This window comes from Rhinolophus hipposideros (assembly GCF_964194185.1).
Source record: "Rhinolophus hipposideros genome assembly, chromosome: 4".
NCBI classification, from domain to species: Eukaryota; Metazoa; Chordata; class Mammalia; order Chiroptera; family Rhinolophidae; genus Rhinolophus; species Rhinolophus hipposideros.
The window spans coordinates 48522922-48545355 of NC_138050.1; the positions used below are offsets into that span (position 1 = coordinate 48522922).

At 37.0% G+C, this 22434-nt stretch overlaps 1 protein-coding gene across 8 annotated transcripts; it reads left to right on the forward strand.

Annotated features, from left to right (window-relative positions):
* Positions 1-2673: 2673 nt before the first annotated feature.
* On the forward strand, positions 2674-18198 carry GOLGA7 (golgin A7). 8 transcript variants are annotated; one of them, XM_081046470.1, is made up of 6 exons: positions 2674-2750; positions 3015-3147; positions 8007-8159; positions 13151-13252; positions 14294-14356; positions 15491-18193. In XM_081046470.1, exons 2-5 carry the CDS (start codon positions 3037-3039, stop codon positions 14339-14341), a joined length of 414 nt encoding a protein of 137 aa, XP_080902596.1. In that variant the 5' UTR covers positions 2674-2750; positions 3015-3036; the 3' UTR covers positions 14342-14356; positions 15491-18193. The 8 variants fall into 8 exon arrangements, with proteins under 8 accessions (XP_080902596.1, XP_080902594.1, XP_080902593.1 ...); XM_081046468.1 differs by having other exon boundaries at positions 16783-18189; XM_081046467.1 differs by having other exon boundaries at positions 2743-2798; positions 16783-18198.
* The last annotated feature ends 4236 nt before the right edge of the window (positions 18199-22434 follow it).

The following is a 22434-nucleotide window of genomic DNA, read 5'->3' on the forward strand; positions in this document are numbered from 1 at the left end:
ATTATATGATGATAGAGGAGTCAATTCATCAAGAGGCTATGACAATCATAAATATATATGCATCCAACATTGGAGCACCTAAATATATTAAGCAAATACTGACATACCTGAAGGGAGAACTAGACAACACAAAAATTGTATAAAGAGCTCATATAACTCAATAACAAATAATAATAATAATCTGATTTAAAAGTGGGCAAAGGACCTTAATACACATTTTTCCAAAGAAGATATACAGTCAACAGGTATGAGGAAAGTTGCTCAGCATCCCTAATCATCCAGGAAATGCAAATCAAAACCACAATGTGATATCAACTCACACTTGTCAGAATGTCTTTTATCATAAAGACAACAGATAACAAGTGGTAGTGAGAATATGGAAAAAGGGAAACCCTGTGCACAGTTGGTGGGAATATAAATTGGTACAACCACTATGGGAAATAGTATCGAGATTCCTCAAAAAATTAAAAATAGAACTACTATATAATTCAGCAATCCTACTTCTGGGTACCCATCTGAAGGAAATTCAATCAGTATTTCCAAGCGATATCTGTATTCCTGTGTCATTGCAGCTTTATTCAAAATACCCAAGATATGGAAATAATCAAAGCATCCATCAATGGATGAATGGGTAAAGAAAATGCTATATATATTAAAAAGCATATGTTCATTATATATGTATATATCTCTATATCTTGTATGTATGTACATATATGTATATCTTACAAGAAAACAACTCTTAGAAGATTACTGAGTCAGTAAGGAAACATCAACTTCAGGGACAAACACTAGTAGACATTTAATGAAAACCAGGATCAGATGATGGAACACAGTAGAAAATCGAGAAATAGACACACACACACACACACACACACACGCACACACAACTGATGTCTGGCACAGGCACAAAGGCAATGCAGTGGAGAAAGGAGAGTCTTTTCAACAAATGGTGCTGGAACAATCAGATAACCATATAAGGGAAAATGAACTTCAATCCATACCTGTGGTAGGTAGGATAATGCCCTCCCCAAAATGTCCACACCCTCATCCCCCAAAACCCATGAGTATGTTAAGAGAATGAAAAGACAAACGACAGACTAGGGAAAAAATATTAACAAATCACATATTTGACATAAGACTTTTCTCTAGAATATATAAAGAACTCTCAACACTCAGTAATAGCAAAACAAACATAAACAAAAAAATGGCAAAAGATTTGGACACTTTACCAAAGACGGTATGTGAATGGCAAGTAAATACATGAAAAGATATTCAAAAGCATTAGTCACAGAAAAATGAAAGTTATAACCACAAGGAGATATAACGCAAGTGCTGGTAACGATATAGAGCAACTGGAATTCTCATACACTGCTTATAGGAATGTAAAATGGTACAACAACTTTGAAAAATAGTTTGGCAGTTTCCTAAAACATTACCCTAGGACCCAGCCATTCTACTCCAAGGTATTTGCCCAAGAGAAATGAAAACATATGTCTGTACAAAGACTTTTAGATGAATGTCCAATAGCAGCTTTATTTGTAATAGCCCCAAACTGTAAGTAACTCAAATGTCTGTCAACAGGTGAGTGAATAAACAAACTGTGGGTGCTCATGTAATGGAATACTATCCAGCAATGAAAAGGAAGGAATTCTTGATAACAATGGAGGAATCTCAAAACAGTCTATGTGGAAGAAGTCAGACAAAAAAAGTAAATACTGTATGATTCATTGTTTATACAATTTAAGGAAATTGCAAACTAATGTATAGTGACAGAAAGCAGATCAGGGCCTGGGGAAAGGGTCTGGAGAGGGGGCAGGAAGGAGGCATTACAAAGGAGGATGAAGAGCCTTTTAAAAGTGATAAATGTTCACTATCTTGGGTTTCATGGTTGTAGACACATGTCAGAACTTATCAATTTGTCCACTTTCAATGTTGTTTATTATATGCTATTTATGCCTCCATAAAGCTCTTTTTAAAATAAGAGAAAATTTTAGAAATACATAGAAGGCAGGATCAGACGGTGGTGCTAACAACTTTTATTAGCCACCACCAGAGAAGGGTAAGGTAGGGTTCTTTGACTGCCTTGCAAAAGTATGCTGAGTTAAGTGAGGGCACCAGTGGGCATGGAGAGAAGCAGAACAGCTTGTTCTCTCGGGTAAGCCGAGGAGTGTGGGCTGGGGTACTACATGAAGATCCCTGGTGTAGGAGGAACGGTAACACCCCAGCGAAGAGTTGGAGGAGGGAAGGATGCTTGACAGTGTAGCCCAGGAAGGTTCTTCGTTCGTCCTCCCTTACTTCCGCCCTGTTGTCAAACGGATCCCCAGTAGCCTGCTTTGTATTTTTAAATTTGTGTGAGCAGTTTGTTTCGTACAGATAAAATCGGGTGGTGTCCCAACAGTGAGAGTAAGCCCTCGGAATCAGCGATCAGAAATGATCGCGCTACCATCAGTAGAGAAATGACGTAACCGGGAAATCCCACGTCTCAAACTTCCGCAACCCCCGGTCGGACCCAGCTCGCTCAGTTCTTCCCCGCCCCTCCCTCCAGCCCCGCCCGGCCCTGTCCTGCCGGATAGGCTCCTCGGGGCGGGGCGGGAAGCCGACTCGCCCTGGCCCCGCCCACGGCGCGCGTCCCCGCCCATCGGCGCGCAACCCGGGCAGAGTCGCTTTACGGCCAGAGAAGAGGGTGGGTCCTAGACTCAAGGTAGAAGGCCGAGCTGAGGGGCGGGGAAAGAGGCCTTTTGCGGCAGGACGTAAGTGACGGTGCAGGCGGCGCGACAGCAGCTGGAAGGGAGAGGCGGGTTCGTGTTTCCCGGGCCGAACCGGGCTGTGGGGGGCGCGGGTCCTGGGCAGGGGCCTTAGCTAAAGGCCCGCGGTGACGGCATGGAGGAAGGGGACTGGGGCAGGGGAGGCCGTGGGCTGCTTTGGGCGGTGGGTGGGTTTGAGGGGCTGGCGGGCTGGAGTCCTGGGTCCAGGCCGGGGATCTGACCCGTGGTTGGTGTCCCACGAACCCGCAGCGCGGCCCATCTCGTCCTCGCCATGAGGCCGCAGCAGGCGCCGGTGTCCGGGAAGGTATTCATTCAGCGAGACTACAGCAGTGGCACGCGCTGCCAGTTCCAGACCAAGTTCCCCGCGGAGCTGGAGAACCGGGTATGCTGCTCGGCTCCCCGACCTGCTCTGGGGCGAGGGAGGGAGGCGTCTCGGGGAAGCGCCGGGCATGGGCTGCGACCCCGGCCGCGGAGGGTCCCGCGGCTCTGCGGGCGTTGGCCGCAGGGGTACGAAGAGGGCCGCTAAGCAAGACCTGGCATTGGGAGGAGGGAGAATAAGGCCAAGCCCGCAGGTGTGTGACCTTCCAGAACTCTGATGTTCGGTACCGGGAAACCTCTTCCCGGTACCGGGAAACCTCTTCCCGGTACCGGGAAACCTCTTCCCGGTACCGGGAAATCTCTTCCTCTGCTGTTCTCCTCCAATAACCACGCCGGGTTATTGACAGCAGTGATGAGGAGCTAGTTCCTGGGGCTCCAGGCCACCTAACTCATCATGTTATGAGCCGTATCTTCCTACCTCTCCACCCAGGAGGAGTCATCATGCCCGTGACGGGTGTTTGTGGCCACTGTGTTGGCCGCACAGCTCGGCAGGAAGGGTTTATTAAGTGCCGTGCCAGGCAGTGCAGACAGGCCTTCTTGGAACCTGAGAAACATCAGGTCATTAGGTGGGCCTGGACAGGGAGACATTAAGAACAAGACTTTAAATTTGTCATTCCCAGTTAAGATCCTGGGAGCCACCTGTGTTGTGTTGGTTTGCATGTCAAAATTGTCAGCAGGACATAGGTGCTTGGGGCAACCCTGCCTACAGAAATGGAGGCATGGGCTGTTTCCCCTTTCTGCACACTTAGTAAAATAATATTTTAAAGATCCAGTGAAGCGAGCCATGTGAATGGGGGTGTTTTCTTGTGCCTACATGCGTTCATCCACCCAAAGAGACACTCTTGGTCTTGAGCCATATTACCTTACATATGTTTACTGTTCAGAGGTCAACTTCTGGTTAGATGGAAGCAAGTTTTGTGGCTCTTCCCTCTTTGACCAGGAAGGAACTCAGAGGTGATTAGGCATGCTGTGGGTGTGTGTCTAAGAAATGCTGGTCATGGAATAAGTGGGTGTAGATGAGTCTGTGATAGAGAAATGTGCAGCAGTCATTTAAAACCAGCTTGTGGCAGGTAGGTGGTTCTACCTGATTGCCAAGGTTGGAAAATCAACAATGATCAATTATAGTGTCCTTCAGCTTGATTTATAACCTTGGGCAGGTTAGTGGCCCAAGTATGTTTTTTTAAAATGCAAATTAAAGATCAAACTTGTCTTGTAAAGATGGTTTGTAGATTAGCTCGTTTGTGAAATGCCATATGAATGCTGCAATTTGCTGTCACGATGTTATGAGTTAACTCAGCCTGACACTGCGTGGTCCTTGCCACAGTGTTTTGAAGAGGTAGAAACTGAGCAAGTTGCCTATTGGCTAAAGCTACTTTATCTTTAAGCCTCTCATAGAAACTCTGACTTAAACTACTTACATGCTTTCACATCAGAATGTAGACTATTCTTTTTCCCCACACATTTGGATGTTACAAGATTCCTTTGTCAAACTACAAACTCATAGTTGAGCCAAATATATGTATGCAGAATCAGACATTAGCCTTCCACTCTGTGTGTGGTAGAGCCTTTATTTTATAGTCAGAATACAGAATCATAATGTAGTTACAGAACTCCACTGTTTCTTACAGGAAAGTGTTGTTTCTAAATTCTGGAGTCCTTTTATTTCTTTGACTACATACAACCCAGAACTTCTTGTAATTCTGAGTACTATATGGAAGGTTATATGGTGCTGCTCAATTGTGCCTTTGATTTTTTTTTTCTTTTTAAATGTTTGGGTTAAAACACTAGCTTATATTTAAACTGCTTTGGAAAGCTTTGATTTATTTTTTCTGTGATAGATTAAATTTAAATTACAGGTTTAAATTTTCCTTGCTTGATGGAAAATTGAAAGGGTTCTCGCTTTGTTTCTCAACCAACCTTAGAAATTGTACTGATTGCTCTGCCACTAAGGCTGATTTTCTTTTTGTGAAAACATCACACTTGGCAACTTAATAGAGGAAGAAACTAATATACGAGTGTTTTGTATTACTTTAAAGCATTAAAACACACACATCTGTACCCTTTAATTTGGGAGTGAGGACAAGTTCTGTCTGTTAACAAGTTTACCTTCTCCAGTGCCTGTTAAAATATAGTACTTTAATGCTTAAGTGCTTTGTTGCTAGGACAGTTCTTTAAAGGAAGCTTTATTCTTACTTTAGCCAAAATACAGACATCTTAAGCATCTTTGGTCTGAGTAGAAGAGAAATGCAACAACTATTATTGAGGCATTTGTTACCCTACATACTTTTAAAAATGTATCTCTACATCTGGTCAGTAGAAATTACCTTTGACTTGTGATCGCTTTAAGCTTCAGCCCTATGCTTTCTACCATGCAGTTCTACAAGAAATAAATTCTGGGAAAATGAGTTTGATTCCTGTTTCCATTGTGATTTTCAACGTTTATTGATCTGATTTTGTGTGTAGCTCCAACTTTGGATATTTCTAAATTTTGAAGTAGTTCCTATGTCAGTGTCTAAGCACCTAGGGGAGGGTGCTAACAGCCATTCTTCGTAGTGCCTAACGGGAGTGAGATGAAACACTCACATTTGTGCTGTTGAGCCCTTGCGCGTTAAGTAGGTTCTTTGCCTTTACTGCTGCCTATGATGCTTTTTACCTTTTTTCTCCTTTTTAAAATAACCTTTCAAAGAAATTCTTGGCTTTTTTAAAATCTTTATTTCTTTTTTTTTTTACCTTTTAAAAAAATCCTGTAAACCACAAATCAATTAAAACTAACAACAACAAAAATAATAAAAATAATCCTTCACCGTGTTTTTTTTGTTCGTTTAATGATCTGTGATTTGCCTTCATCCTGTAAAGCACTGCAATCTTGAAATAACTTTTAAGAATTAGTGTTGCTGGTATGATGGGTAATTCTGATCTGAAAGAAATAAAATGTTTCTGGTTTGGATCCCATGGTTTTGAATCATATTGTGTCCAAAGAAGTGTTACTAATTCAAATAACTTTCTTTATCAGATTGTAACATTGTAGGTAAATTAAATATGTTTAAAATTATTTAGACTTTTGTGAATTTACTGGACACACTGAAGGCATTAATTTAGGCGTAATTAGGTAAAGACTACAGTTTACTTGTAAAATTTCTTCACTAAAATATTCTCCTAAATCTGTTTTCAATGAATGAGAACTCTGACATAGGTTCTACAGATGACCACTCTTGACACACCACATCGTCAAGTGGTGGCTCAGTGAAAGAACAGTGCCCTGGCTCTCAGCACAATCTCCACCCACCCATCCCTTGTCAGAAACGCTAATATTCTGGAAAATTAAAAGTAGCTCCTTTTGAAAAACAGGTAGAGCCACCACCACTTTAAAGTTACATTCAACTTTTCCATGACATTGGCTCATTGTATCCTCAGAGTTTTCACATGAAGGACAAAATGATTACAACTGATTCAAACCTAAATAATTTTAATAGCTTAAGAATTATGTTCATAAATTGTTTTATACTTTAAAAATATCGTGTTCTTGAGATTATTTTGTCCACTGAATATTGAGGTGCTTTGACTTTTTTCTGAGTATCTCTATATAAGACTTCATAAAAGAAAATTCATTTGTAAGTACTTATTAGTTTCAGGAACAAGGAAAATACGTGAGAGAAGCCCTAGAGTAAGGACAGATAAATTGTGCTTTTTTACCAAGAATGATAGTATGGGATGAAATTCTCTACTAATAGGTCTTGAAAATCCTAGAGTAAAGTATTGAGATTTAAAATCTATAGAGTACTGTTAGAAAATTAAGTGATATTGGAAGAAAAAAGTAAAAGTAGATGATTAGATTGAAAAACGGATGACAGTAGTACGGTATTAGTGTAAATGTAAGATAATGGTGTCACTGAATAGAAAGGGGTAATAGGAACGACTTAGTGTGTAGAGTTATGCAGTAGTTTGAGATTTTGCCTTATTCAATGTGAGCTTTAGTACCAAATAGCTACTTTAAAAGTGAGTCCCATCACTTTTGACTAAATAGAATACAAAACTTGTACCTTTGATCTGTCTGCTTAAAATGTCCTTCCTTCCCTTTTTTTTTGCCTCGTAAATTCCAGTGTTTAGGATCACTTGCTCTTTCCAGATGAAGGGAACTTCTGCCTTTTTTACCCCACCATACTTTACATATGCCTCTATTGTAGTACTCTGTCAGTTTATTGCATTTTTATGTTTACATGTTTGTTCTGTTTGCATGACGGTAAACTCCTTGAAGATGGACACAGTATCTTATTCATCTTTCTCTAAGAACTATAGTAATATGTAACAGTAGGTGCTCAGTAAATGTGAACATGAATAAATGGAAAGATGGGGGGGACACGGTTGGCTCAGTGGTTAGAACACTCAGAATACCAAGGTCATTGGTTCGATTCCCACATGGGCCAGTGAGCTGCACCTTCTACAGCTAAGATTGTTTACAACAGCTCTCCCTGGAGCTGGGCTGTCGTGGGCTACCATGTGCTGCCATGAGCAGCCGGTGGCCACGACCAGTGACCGACTGCCTCAGCCAGGGGAAGTGCAAGTCTCATAATACCAGCATGGGCCAGGGAGCTGTGTCCTACACAACTAGACTGAGAAACAATGGCTTGAACTGCAGTGGCAGGAGTGAGAAGGGGGAAAATATATATATATCCGGTGTTCATTATACAGATAAACACTAAGCAGATTCTGTAACTTAGGTCCAGATTTAATTACCTAAAATATTTGCCAACTATTAGATAAGAATTTTGACAAAACAGCAAAATAAATCAGTGATAGCAAGCATTAGTGAGTTGCAGATTTTTTTTTTCCAAAACTTATTTATAAATTCTTTCTTCCATACAGATTGATAGGCAGCAGTTTGAAGAAACAGTTCGAACTCTAAATAACCTTTACGCAGAAGCAGAGAAGCTTGGGGGTCAATCATATCTTGAAGGCTGTTTGGCTTGTTTAACAGCATACACCATCTTCTTATGCATGGAAACTCATTATGAGAAGGTAAGGAGACGTTTGTTTTCACAAAATCTCTTAAAATCATGAAGAAGGTAAGTTTATTACATGTTTATGTTTACAAGATGGCAAATGCCGTAAAATTTAAAGAGGCGTTTATACTAATAATAATTTGAATATTGTTGTTGCACCAATGTCCAGAACACAATAGAAAAGAGTCCTGGGTCTTTCAGAAACAGGTCATAATTGGTATATTTACTTGGAGTTGATGTATAAATGTTCAAATTGGCTTATACGTAAGAAGAATGTATAAAATCTGTTTTCATTCTACCCAGCTTTCTGAGAATCCTTTTACTTTATTTCCAAATTTCTATCTTCAGGCTTATCTTCCCACCTGAGTTTTTGTCTTCTCTGTCCAACTGCCTGCTAGACCCAGAGTTACTAGCTTCTCAACTTAGATGTATGTCCAAAATCAAACCTCACACCTCCCCATTTTGTTTAATAGCACCCTTTTTCAGTACCATTGGTAAGTGTGGGGGATGAAGAAGAGAGAAAACTTTATCAGTTGTCAGAGACTGAAATATCTTCCATTTTCCCATTCATTAATTTTTCATGATTTCCTCTGCTGCTATCCTAATTTATGTCCTTTTTACCTCTCTCCTACACTATTGAAATAGTCTCCTAACAAGTCTCATTTCTTCCATTCTTTTACTTTTCCAGCCAGTCTGCTGCTGTCTTCATACAACACAGCCTACTTCTCCACTTCTCTTACCACTCCTGCTAAGTCGGGCTTTCCCTGACTTCCCATTTATTGCCGCTGAGTCAAGTTCAAGCCCCATCTCAGGCCGACATCCAGCTTACCTTTTCAGCTCTATCTCCCTCCCCTTCCTCACTTTATCTTTCAGCCAAACTCTGTTACTCACTGGTCACCAAATATACCCCCCAAAGTTTTCCTCCACTTAGATGCCATTCTTCCTGTGTTCAGTTCTCATCAGTCCCTTATGTCCCACTTTCATCTAACTTTTCCTTGCTCTTCTAACCAAGAGTGTTTCTCCCCTTTGTACCCCACAACATTTTATTTGTATCTGTTTTCTGGCACTATCACGGTCTACTCTGAAATGTAGCAGTTTACATCCTTATTTTCCCTGTCAAATGTGTATATTTCTGGAGATCAAGGACAGTGCCTTAATCATTTTGTGTCCTCTTCATGCCAACACCATTTTTGTAGGTCTATTAGGCACTCACTGAATGTATGTCAAAGGAATGAATTTAAGTTAATCACAGTGAACCCCCTATATCCATTAAATTCTGACCATGTTTTAGAAAATGAAATGCTGTAAGGATACCTATATTATACCCCATGTACGTAATAGAAATGTCCCCGTGATTGTCTTGTATTCCATGTAGTAGAAAACAGATACTGTTGAAGCTAAAATATTCGGAGCTAGTGTTGCAAAAAGGGTATGTTGAAATAAATAAATTAGTAGTTTATATCCTTCTACATATCATACAGAGAAGCAGCTTTCATTCCTGTTTAACATTCAAAATCATAAGTTATAAAGAATCACTATCAGCTTTCAGTCTGGTTTGTCTTACCAGCTTCTCTTTAATAATACATTTGCTGAGTGAAGGGACAGGGGATTCATTCATTCGATAAATACTTACTGAAAGCCTACCATGTGGTAAGCAATATGCGGGAGATATAACTGAATAGGGCAAACCTTGTGGAGTTTATAATTTAGTGGTAATCACTGATAATAAGGAAACAAAACCAACAAAATTGTAAATTATGGTAAGTGCCCTGAAGAAAACAAACCCTCCTGTGGTAAGGCCTCTGAAGTGGTAATTAGCTGCTTATGTAAAGGATGAAAAGCCTGGGACCGTTCAAACAGAGAGACACTATATGTAAAGGCTTTTTTTGTCTCAAGTACAAGTGATCTTTTTTAGCAGCTGCTAGATTATTTAGCTGCTAAAACATTTAGCAGTTCTTAATTTAAAATTCTTCTGATTATTAATCTTGGAAGGTAGTTCTCAGTATCAGAAATATAATGGAAATTGATTGATCCCAATATATGTTTTAACTTGGGTTCATAGGCAGTATATAAGGTACTACTTTATAAGTCTAATCAAGGTTTCTTTACAGAGTATTGTAAAGCAAGTAAAGAACAAATAAAATTGGTCAAGAAACCAAAATTTAAGGCATGGCCACCTTTTTTTAAATAGGTCATTTATTTTAGAAACTGGACATAAAAATAACTAGATCATGGAAAGTGAATAATTGAAATGGTCATAATTAAGATACAATGTATTTATGCTTTTAAAAGAAACTTTTTAAATGTGTGTTTGTATTTGATAAAATGATAAAAGTATAAAAACAACCACCCTCTCTCTCTAGTTTGTTCTTTAGGAATTTCCGTGCTATTATTTTTGACTTCATGAAAGGACAGGATTGAGTCATTTAGTCTTTATTGTTTTAGGCACTAAAATTTCTAGTCTACAAACAGTCAGCCAAATGTAATAGGGCTTACACTTTGTCATGTGGCTTAAATTTTTGAAATTGTAAATAGGCCTTTGAAAACTCAATAGAACAATCATGCATTTTTTTTCCTATAATGTGCTATTTATTGATTTAAAATGAAGATAAAGACTTCAGTGTTATTGCTCTTTGTTGCTGCCCATTATAATTAGGGAACAAATGGGCTTGTAGAGGTTCTCTCAGTAGCTGTCTGCTTTGTTTATCAACTAGAAAACATCCCTTCTGCTTAAGTGCTGTTTTCTATAACAAAAACATGGTTAGAAGGAACTTAGATATTTTCTAAAAATATTATGATCCTGGTGTTCTCACTTAGCCTCATTTAGGATATTTTTTCTCAAGGGTCTAGTAGGCTTTCTCCAGTTTAATATTCTTGAGGAGGATAACAGTCTTTCCTGAGGTTTGATTGTTTTTAGCTTTGTAAATATTATGCTTTGTACATACTATACAAATTGAGATGTTATTGAGGGTTTGGGAATAACAGATAAGTTCAGTGTTGTAGTTTGTTTTGACATTGACTTACCAAAAATAGTAAAGTATGAGTGGAATCTAAACATAAGGTATCTTAGGGGTGAGAATGGTGCTTTGTCCTGTCTGGGATGCAGTATGCGTTTACTCACACGAATGCTTTCCTATTGCTAGAGAGACTAAGAATTTAAAAGCATCTTGTTTAGGACAGTGCTGCCTTCACCAAAATAGTATAAGAGGATTTGGAGCTTATACAAAAAGTTCTTTCTGAACTGATACCCAAGTGCACATGATTGTTATTAAAAGTTTAAATAAAAACCTGCACAACAAAGTTGTGCTTGAATAAAATACAGGAATGCTGTTTTTTAGCTAGTAACCTGTACACAAGAAGAGAGGGAGGAAAGCTGTTCTGAAGGAATCCTTTCTTTGAAACCAGCCATGCAAGCATTTTTCTGAGTGTCCCCCTAGTATAAATGGACCTTGGTGAGGGGAGACTGACTCTCCAATTTCCAATTCTGGCAGGTGAGCCGAGAAGGAAATTGGAGAGAAGATTGAGAGTCCTGAGTTTAGGGGCTACATCCTTCTGAAATTCATTATTTTAGCATGATTGACAAACTCAGATAGTGCCTGAAGGTTTTCGTTGTTGTTGTTGTTTGTCCATGAAGACCAAGCACTGCTCAAATTCTTTGAGAGTTGAATGTAGGAGAATGATATGTGTATTACTTCAGGTAATGGGGTGAAAAGAAATCTTTTCTTTAGAAATAGCATTCTTAATTTTTTACATAAGAACCCTGCAGCTTGCTCTTTTAATAACATCATTCTCTTTTTTAAAAAAGCTTAAAATATGAGATTGTATTATTCCCAAAGATGTAACCTGAATAAACTATTTTCCTTCAATAAGAAAATTTGTTATGCAAATCAAATAGAGTTTTAAATTCTAAATCAGTTTATACTAAAGCACCTAAATTGTAACATCCTAAATTGTTTGGCCTGGTACATTACAGACCCACACTTAAATCATTTCTTAATTTCCAACTTTATTTTCATAAGTTCTTTTTTCCCTTTAAGTTGTGATCACATTTATCTGTGACTATCATTTGCTGATAGTGTGAATTTAAGAAAATATATAGTAATTAAAGAACTGGATCAAAGCCTCTTTGAACATTAGAGCCAGAAAAGGGTTCTGATGACTTTGAATCTGAAATAAAACATGTAACTCTTTGATTTTGTATATAGTTATTAAGATTTATTTTCTTCTAGCTTATCTGTCTCAGAATTGCCCTTATTAAAGCTGGAGATTTGGCAATTTCCAGAAGTTCCTTTGTATCCTATCTGGTTTTTGTCTACATTTGCTTTGACTTTTACAACCTTAATACTAAACTTATAAATTGAAGTTCCGTCTAGGACACAAGAGAAAACTACAAGTAGCATTACATGCAGTCATGGAAATGATATAAGACGCTTGTAGTCATCACAAACTCCATGGCAACTAATGCCCACATGCTTTACAAAGGAAATAAACTGTTCACTTTCAAATTAACTGGGCTACCTTTTGTTATAAGCTCACTTTGTATCATTACTTAAAATTAATGAGAACGTACAAAGGAGAGAAGAAGCAGTTCTTAAGTATTAAAGGGGAAGGCCAAGGACTACCCTTGATATTAGAGGATGTCACATGAGCAACACTTGATGAGCAGGGAAAGAGAAAAGCTTAACTAAGTGTTGTGTATATAATCGTCTATATATCCAGGATTGAGGTGACTAGGAAGTAAGAAGGAGGGGGATCGGTTTTCATGCTTTTGTTTGCATTTGTACTTACATTGCATTGAAAATACTTGTGACTAAAGAGTCCGTCATGCTGTGCTACATTGTATGTAACTGGTGTGAGCCAAATAATCAGAGCTGTATCCCTCCGTATGAATAGCTATGACTTGTTTTGAAAACTAATTCCACAGCCTGAATATTTTGAGATTCAGCTGATACTTAAAGGGGAATCTGATGAAATTTGTAACAAGCTGGTGGTGTTTCTTTCTGTCAGGTTCTGAAAAAAGTCTCCAAATACATTCAAGAGCAGAATGAGAAGATATATGCTCCCCAAGGCCTCCTCCTGACAGATCCTATTGAGAGAGGACTTCGAGTTGTATCTTTTTAGACCAGATCGTAAGATCTAAATATCTATAAAGAGAAAATTTCAATGGTGCTATTTGGCAGTGACTAAATTTAACTCCCTTGTCTTGTATTTGCCATAGGAATTGTCTTTGTGAATGGCATACCTACCGTAAGCCTCCTATCTCCAACATTTTTTCTTAAAGCGTCTCTCTTTCCTTTGCGCTGTGCAGGTCTCTTTGGATTGTTTAGTATTCTGGTTATTGTCTTTCTTGGTGGTTTTGAGGGCATCTTGTAGTAATAATGGGGGTGGTATGAGTAATGCATTTCAGCTGCAGAAACTCTGAACCTAAAGCCCCTTTGAAATGCATAAACTCATAATGTGTGGTGAGACTTGTCATCCAAATGAATTGCAGTTCCATGGGTTCATCTGACTAGTTGAAATCAGTTGCAGCTGCCAGATGTATAATTTCATTACCTTTGACATACTGTGCATATTTTTAGAGGCAGTAAGCTTTGAAAATCACTAAGTGAATTTGGTAAATAAAATTGCAAAAAGCTAATTTAGCTTGATAACTGGAGTAATGGATAAAATAAATTTTTTTTAAAACCTAGGTCAGATAATCCCAGGCCTTCCTGCTGATAATTTCAGCAGTTTTATTATACTCTGCAGCGATGGTTCTTAACATTTTTAGAGGTCATGAACCCTTTCCCAAGAAAAAAAGTTCGCATATAATTTCAGAGCATTTTGAACCCCTGAATTTATTACCTCCATAGATTCTCAGTTAAGAACCCCCTAGTTCTACAATATTCTTTTTCAGAACTTTTTTTCAAAAAATAAATAATGTTTAGGGAGGAGCTACATGTAGACTACTACAAGCAATTACGTTTCTTAAATTTTTCAGCAATGTGGGAAAAGCATCGTATTTAACTTAAGTAGAAGTTTTTCATAATTTAAAAATAAACAAGGCCAATTGAAAGAAAAGTCTGTGCAGATCCTGCACATTATCTTGCCATAGTCCCAGTTTACATGTTATATTCTATAGTGTGTTTTCTTAACAGCCATGCTGTTTAGATTGAAATTACCATTTATGAAGACAGAGGCATGAGCAGTGGAAGATAAACCATAGAATTAAAGGTAAATGTGAAATTATATGATTTACATGAAATTTTTGTAATTTTGTAGGATGCATGAATTTTCTTCCCTGAATGGTAAATAAGCCGTTAAATAGTGGCATATTCTCTGTATTGGCTTAACATTTAAGGTGTGTATTTAACTCAAGTTCTAGTTGTTGGTATAGCATTTAATTAGGATTATTTTCCCCCTGTATTGTTTCCATACTGGGTTGGTGGGTTTTTTTTGTTACTTTGTTTTTTGGGTTTTGCTTATTTTGTGGGGGGTATCTTAATATTTCAAAGCTATCATAGGCATTTAAATAGTTGGGTTTTGCATATAAGAATCAGTTGAAATATTTCCCTGCCTAGATGACAAATGGCTTTAAAAAACAAAAAAACATTTTATAGTGGAGTGGGGAAATTATGAATATTTCATAGCCCTGTAAAAGACACCTTACCTCTAGTGGGCAGAACCATAAATTTTATTCTTTTATTTCAAATGTTTATGTTCTTATATATTCATCAAATGATCTTACATGAAAAACAAATTAGGTAATACTAATAGAAATCTATAGGCAAAATCATGTAGAATTCATAATATTAGCATAGTCTTCTAAGTGACAAAATTGTACTTTACTGTTTCTGCCAATTTCAGTCATTTACTCTTTCTACAAATAATGTTCTGCTGCTGTGCTTTCCTAATTAACTTTGTTTACAGGTATCTATCACTAATTAACAGGCAGCACAGAGATAGAATCTACCAAAGCAAACATATTCCTTCCTAGGGCAACAATAACAATAGCTACTTTCAGGTTACCTGCTATGTGCCAGGTACTATACAAATGGTACTTCGAGTTCTTATAAGAATTCTACCAAGTATTTCTCCATTTTACAGATGTGCAAACCAAGGTACAAATAGATTAAATGATGTTCTCAAAGTCACCCAGCTAATGAGTATTAGAATATGAACCCAAGTCTGATTGACCATAAAACCTCTGTTTTTTTATACCATAATTCCTGTAAGTACTTGCAGCAACAAGAATATGGAGAATAGGAAGAGTTCATCAGATTATTCTAAGTATTTGTTCTCTTCTTTTTCAATACTTTTTGAAAAATACATTTTGTATGCTCCTGTACCATTTATTGAATCCTACAGACCAAGTAACTTTCCAAAGCGGTCTTCTTTAAGCACAAGTGAACGTGTCACCTGTCTCAAGAGCCAAAGACCTAAATGAGGACATCATCTGCCATATCTTTTATTTCTTTTAAAAAGGCTTTGTTTTTGAAAACTTAGTGTTATTTGTCCATACACTTTCTCGTGTACAGTTTCCAAACTGATATTTTTCAGACGAGCAGTCAGGAACCTTATGTGTGGTTTTTGTTTTATGCCATTAGAATAAGTTTGTTTTATCAATTGCAGCTGCATTGACTTGGCACAACATTTGTCATGACTCATTTTGCAGCTATTATTGCTAAATATAATGCTTTTCTGAAGTGGTGTAGGGTTTTAAGCAATTACACACCAGAGACTAATCTATCAATATTCAAACAACTGTGAAATTTTGAAATGGGAAAGATTTACATTAGGGACTTCTGAATAGTTTCATGAATGCAAATATTTTTGTTTAACACAATTTAATTTTCAGAGCTATATGTTCCTCAGGCCCAGGATCCAGTGTGGGCTAAACTCTTGGAGGAGGGGAGAAAACTAAAATTCAATTCTACCATTTTTCTTAAGTCTACAAGGTGTCTGCAGGTTGAAGCATTATATGAGAATTAAATTAATGATTTAACAAAAGAGGACACAAATCATGGAGATGGTCTTTATTTAAAAAAGATCTTTAAACAAAAATATTTTGCTCTTTAATTTTTTAAATATCTTTATTATTAAATAGACTGATAGTGTTTTTCTTTTTTTGGATTAAGATTGTCTTTAGTTCAAAAAATGGAATATATCATTCTGTGGAATATATCATTATTCTGTCATAATACATTCATGATAATAAAAGTAGCTAGCATTTATTATGTGCCTTCACTGTTGTAAATGGTTAATTTTAATCATCACAACAACCCTAAGAGGTACATACTGTTATCCCAATTTTTCAGATGAGGAAACTCGAGCACAGAGAACTTAAGTTTCTTGTCCAAGGCTGAAAACTAAATCAAGGCAGCCTGGCCCCAGATTTGCCTCTTAACCCCATGCTGTACAACCTCTCATGACATGATTGGTGAAACAGCAAACTATACAGGGCTTGGATTTCTATAACTATTGAGCTATGTACTCACTTAGGCACGTAGTACAGATTCAAGTATTTTATAAATAGAATCCTGGGTAATAGAACATAGCCCACATATTAGACACTCATATCAGTTGGTATAAGAGAGATGGTCTAGAGGTGATTTTTAGCATCCTTTTCTAAAACCTTTACTTTTCCCCTCTGACTATAGATCCCAGCTCCAGCTGGGACCCTTCATCTATCCACTGGCCAATCGCAGAGTGTCCCCTACCTCCTCTCCAGAGCATCATTCCTTTGTAACTGCTGCCAGAGCCACGGTGCCATTTACTCCAAGGACTAACTTTCTAAAATTCCACACCTGGAGTGACCTCTAGTCACTCAGCATCCACTTTGTGTCTCCAAATTATGCAGGACTCTGTAATCTTTTGATTAGTTTCTGAGAAAATGCAGTGAAGCATTTCACTTTTTTTATTCAAAGCCATTAATAAAATAATGCAGTTGGTCAGCCCAACGCAAAGTTTATTTCTTATCTGCCACCAGTACCAATGGTTCTCTTCATTCCTAGGGCCAGCTTCCCAGGTGGCTGTAGACTTCAAAGGGATGTTAGTCAGTATTCAGTCTTATTCCCCCAAATTAATAAAATGCTTTTCTCCGGGATTTTGGTGAAAGGTAGACTGTGTCTGTGGTTTTATTAATGCATCTCCCAAATTTCAAAGAACTACCAGTTTTTCCATGATTTATATCTTAAAGATCTGTTTCTGCTGTTCAGTTTCTCAAAACTGAAGTTCATTGAAAAAATAATGTATAATGTTACTTGTTTTATTATAGCAATTCCTAATTAAAACAGTATTTAATGCAATTTCCAGTTATTTTTCTTTGGAGAATTTTGTTATTATTGTATTACCTTAAACGTTGGGAAAATGTGGTCTGTATTGTTTGTTCCGTACAAAAATAAGTAAGCACAATAAAGTGGATGCTAAACCATCAAACACATAAATGTCCCTGCTGTGTCCCTGAAAGTGTAACAAGCAAGTGTAATAAATATTTTAATTATAGTTTTGTTATAAATATAACTTACAAGAAAAAAATTTGATAGGAATAATACTGTATATTGCTAATTTTTGACTATCCCTACTGGCAAACCTTATGATTCATAGACTTTCCTCATATGCAGTATTCAGTGCACAGAAATCTTATGATTGGTTCAAGTACAGTAAGTTAAGTAATATCCAACTAAAACTCTCAAGTCTGAGTCAGTATTTCTAGTTCTTCTTTTGGCTGTATGTTCTTGGTATCAGGGCTTCTTATGCCCTTCATTCATATGGGGTTTGAGAGTACCATATTTGGGAGAGAGTTAAGTATATTAGGAGAGAATGAAACAGTTAAAAGTTTTACTTTCAGAGATATTGTAGGTGCTAATACTGGATTTAAAATCTTTCAGATTTAATTTCTTTTATGGATCTGTTAGTTATTCAATAAATCCCTTAGGTCTGTGTAATATTTTAATTGTATAAAACTCCTTTGTTACTTTATAGCCTGTAATAATAATGTCTGTCTGCCTTTTAAACCGGTTGCAATAACTTTGCTGAAATATTAACATATTAGTAAAACTTTTCTTAAACAAATTGTCTCTGTGTCATGTTTGGCGTGATTCGGTAATGTGATAAATGATGTGGCATTAAATTTGGCAGTTAGACAATATGCAGTACTAGAATTACCGATGCAGTATAGCTTTGTATTTTTGAACAGATTATCTCACATTTATATAGTTTGTCACACTTTTCAGTGTTTTACATGCTTCATTTCATAAGAGCAGGTATGTTAGCTAAATAGATAAAAACCAAGAAATAGTCCCTAACAATCAAAAATGTATTCAATTAAAGAAATGAGAGATTGGGATGTTTCATTAGGAAAAAAGTATCAGTTATTGTTACTGTCTTGAATCATTTGATCACTTCATTGTTGTTTTTAATGAACTGCATTTGTAGATATTAACAGCTTATAAAACACAGTTTGTAATCCAACACTTATTTTTTTTTTAAACTGCTTCCCCTCGCTCCTGCTGTGGAGCACATTTTTTTAAAAATTTTTATTGGGGAACAGTGTGTTTCTCCAGGATCCATCAGCTCCAAGTCGTTGTCCTTCAGTCTAGTTGTGGAGGGCACAGCTCAGCTCCAAGTTCAGTCACCGTTTTCAATCTAGTTGCAGGGGGCACAGCCCACCATCCCATGCCAGAATTGTACCGGCCACCCTGTTAAGAGCTCGTGCTCTAACCAACTGAGCCATCCGGCCACCCCCCCCCCAACTTTTCTTTTGTGAGATTATTTTTCTTTGTAAGATTTTTAGCTTTTTTTTCTTACCCAAATAACAAGAAGTCATGAGACCTGAATTAAGTTCCTTCCATATTCCGCTTGGCCCTGGCTCCTAGCATAAGCTCAAGTTATAGTTTCCCAGGAGTAAACATGCTTTGTTTCGTGCTTTGTTGTTTGTTTTAATTTCATACAAAGGAAATCAGAATATTAGTGTTATATTTGATTTATATGCTTATCTCCCCTTCCCCTTGCCATGCTTCTATCTTCCCCCACCCCAACCCCTCAGCCCAACAATGGAAACTGAAAATTCTGTAAGAGCAGAGATTGTTTCTACTTGTCCTTACATCCATCCCTAATTCCAAGCATTATCATGCATGGTACTACATACATTTAGCACTCACATATTTGTAAAGTGAATAAATAAGATATAAATTGACAGGTCAGTAATAGATACTTTAATGCATCTTGATTAGTCAGGTGTTGACTTGATAAGATAGTGAGTTGTATACTCCCTTTTTAAAGTCTTGTTCTAAGATTGGAAAGAGATGATATCTGTGGCTCAAACTCCATTAGAGTGGATTTTTGCCTAGAGATAACTATTGAGTATTTGAATGACCCTTCTCTAGATCAGGAATTCCCAGAGAAAGGAAATGAATTGCATTCAAAACCTCTGAAGTAGGTAGGTAATATAAATAATAAATAATGAGTAAGTCTCTTACGCATATTTTGTCCTTTCATTCAAATGTGTATCACTGACTGACATTGCCAATATGTGATGTTAAATCTAGATATGATTAAAGCTAAGAACATTTTAAACTATATATCTCCTTTAATTTTGTTGACTTATTTAATCTTCAGATAAAAGTTCACTTTTAGAAAGTTTCATTTTTCAAATTATCTAGGACCTAATCAAGTGTGAATGATAGTTTGTATTCATTTAAGCCCTTATTAGATTTCTCTGGACAAAGTTACAAGATACTGTGGAAAATGTGTTTGTCACCCATTTAGCAGCTAAAAGCAATCAAACAGGCTTGTAAGCTAATCACCAGAGACTATTTTATAGTATGAATATTAACGGAAATAAGCCAAAGTGATCCCCACCCTCACTGGAGCTTGGTTGGAGGATAAACATCAACATAACCATTACACAGTGACCAACTTTAATCTGCAAATGTGTAAGATGTCAAGGGTTTTATTCTTCTCCCACAAGAGCTGGAGTAAATGGTTTAATAATATTACTCCACAGTACACAAAAACTAGAAACATGGAAAAGACAGCAAGTGTCTGATTAACGTCTTACTTGCTGTGAGTTGTGAATGCCGAAATGTAGGTCCCACACCCCCTAAGTTCTAAGATAGTTTAGGAGTATAACGGTACATGTATTTTGCTCCAAAATGAGTAAACATAGAATTAGATGACCACAATAAAGGTTATGGCTCTTCTATATTGTATCCTAAGTTCTTTCCATATACCTCAAGTGGGCAAGAGGTGAAGTTCTGTGAAATTCTGCCTAAAACCAGGCAGCCCTATAGGAACTTCATACCTACTTTAAAAAACTGTATGCCTAAAGTTCTTTGTATAAAGAAATAATTTTATAAATCAGACACAACCAAAGATTTTTTTGTTAAGGGTCATTGTCAAGTTAAAACAACTTTATGCCAACAGAATTTTCTGATTTTTTAAAAACAGTGTCAGCAATGTAAGTATTGACCTTGTCAGAACTCATTTAACTTTGTGCTGTCACTTTCTACCTTGGTAGTGAAATCTTTACTCTTCAGATTAATAAATTACCTTGTCTTTGAAAAATTTTGTTTCACTTATAATAAAGTTTTTTCTAGAAAAACAAAATGATGAGAGAGCTGGCGCTAAAAATCAGTCCATTGGCTGCCAGATCTGTTCTTGATCTTAATGTCCCTGTTCATGTATATATTCTCTTACCTCATATTTTCACAGACAAGTTTATTGCCAGGAAATGAACATAATAATTTGTATTCAAAATGTTTTGGCAATTAGTCTTCTGGGAACAACCAAATGCCAAACAACATAACTGTAGAAGCTCAGATTCTGTGATATACAAGTACTCAGAAACAGATGTCATATGACCTTTTCCCAGTTAAAGGATCGGTGCACATGACTTCTGCTCATCCTTTGTGCATCTCATACAATGTGCAAATGTTTTATTTAGTCCAGTTCCTAATTTAGATGTTCGAAGGATTATGTGCTTAAAAAGCAACATTAATGTAGATGTTATTGTCTAATTTTAAAATGAGGAATGCTTCAGTTAAACATCTAGAAAAGGAAAGGCCTAACAGCATGTTTTGGGCATTTTTATTGCAGAAAGATATCTTTACTTAATATCTAATGATATGGAGGGACTCCTTCAGTATAGAAAAAATCATCTTGTTAAGTACCCAGAATTCCCAACAGCAACCGTATTGACAACCAATATGGCACCATTCTCCAGAGAGGTTTTTTTTTTTATTATTATTATAACAAAACTGCATGTTTTAATTACTCAATTGGGACTGTGTTTTCTAACTTAAAGAGCTCATGGGACTTTTTTTTTCCAACCAAAGAGTGACAAGAGTAATCATGGACCTTCCTCAGTTTTCATCCTGAGACAGGAAGAACTATACCCAATAAATAAATAAATGTTAATGGACAAAAAAAGTTGTAGACAAAAATGAAGATGCCTTATGATTACGTTCTATGAGTTATCCTAATTGATATAAATACACGTATATACACACAATTCATATATTATTACCATCTTATGATTTTTGGACATACACATATGTAGTAAAATATGTAAATATGCCTGGGAACAATAAAAACCAAATTGTGGTTACCTCTAGAGAGTGGGGAAGAGAAATGGGGTCAGAAAAAGGAGCATACAGCGTAGATTGAATAAATGGCTTATTATTTTCTATACTTTTTGAAATGCCCCGAAATTTTTTATTATAAAAACAACCACATGTTTTTGTCAATATGAATGACCATATCTAAATATTATGCATATCATGACAAGCTTTGGTAATCTGGACACAATACCCACCACCACCTGGGATTCCACTCAGGTCTCTTTTCAATTTCCTCTAAGCATTCAGGCCTATTTGTCTTGTTGGTCTCATTGATTGTCAAGAGGCACTAGCCTCTGAGCTCTGCTTGTTCTCATTACACACACACACACACACACACACACACACACACATGAAAAATGTGAACAAATAGGTTCCTGTATTCAGGTATGTGAGTAGACCTCTAAATAAGTGAATCAACTTCCAGCCTAGAAGCAGCATATAGCCAAGGGTAAAGTTCAGGGTCAAGCTGAATTTCTCACTTAAAGTAAACATGTCTAAGATGAAACAAAGAGGATAACTGGGAACTTATGATCTCACTTCCCCACAAACGGGGGGAATGTCCAAAGTAATTTCAGCCTTCACAGAGCTCCATGCGTCACATCCAAATCTTACTGATTCTAACGAATTAGCAACTCAAAGAATAGCAGCTGCTCACAGCAAGATCAGCTATGATAGACCAAATGACCCAAA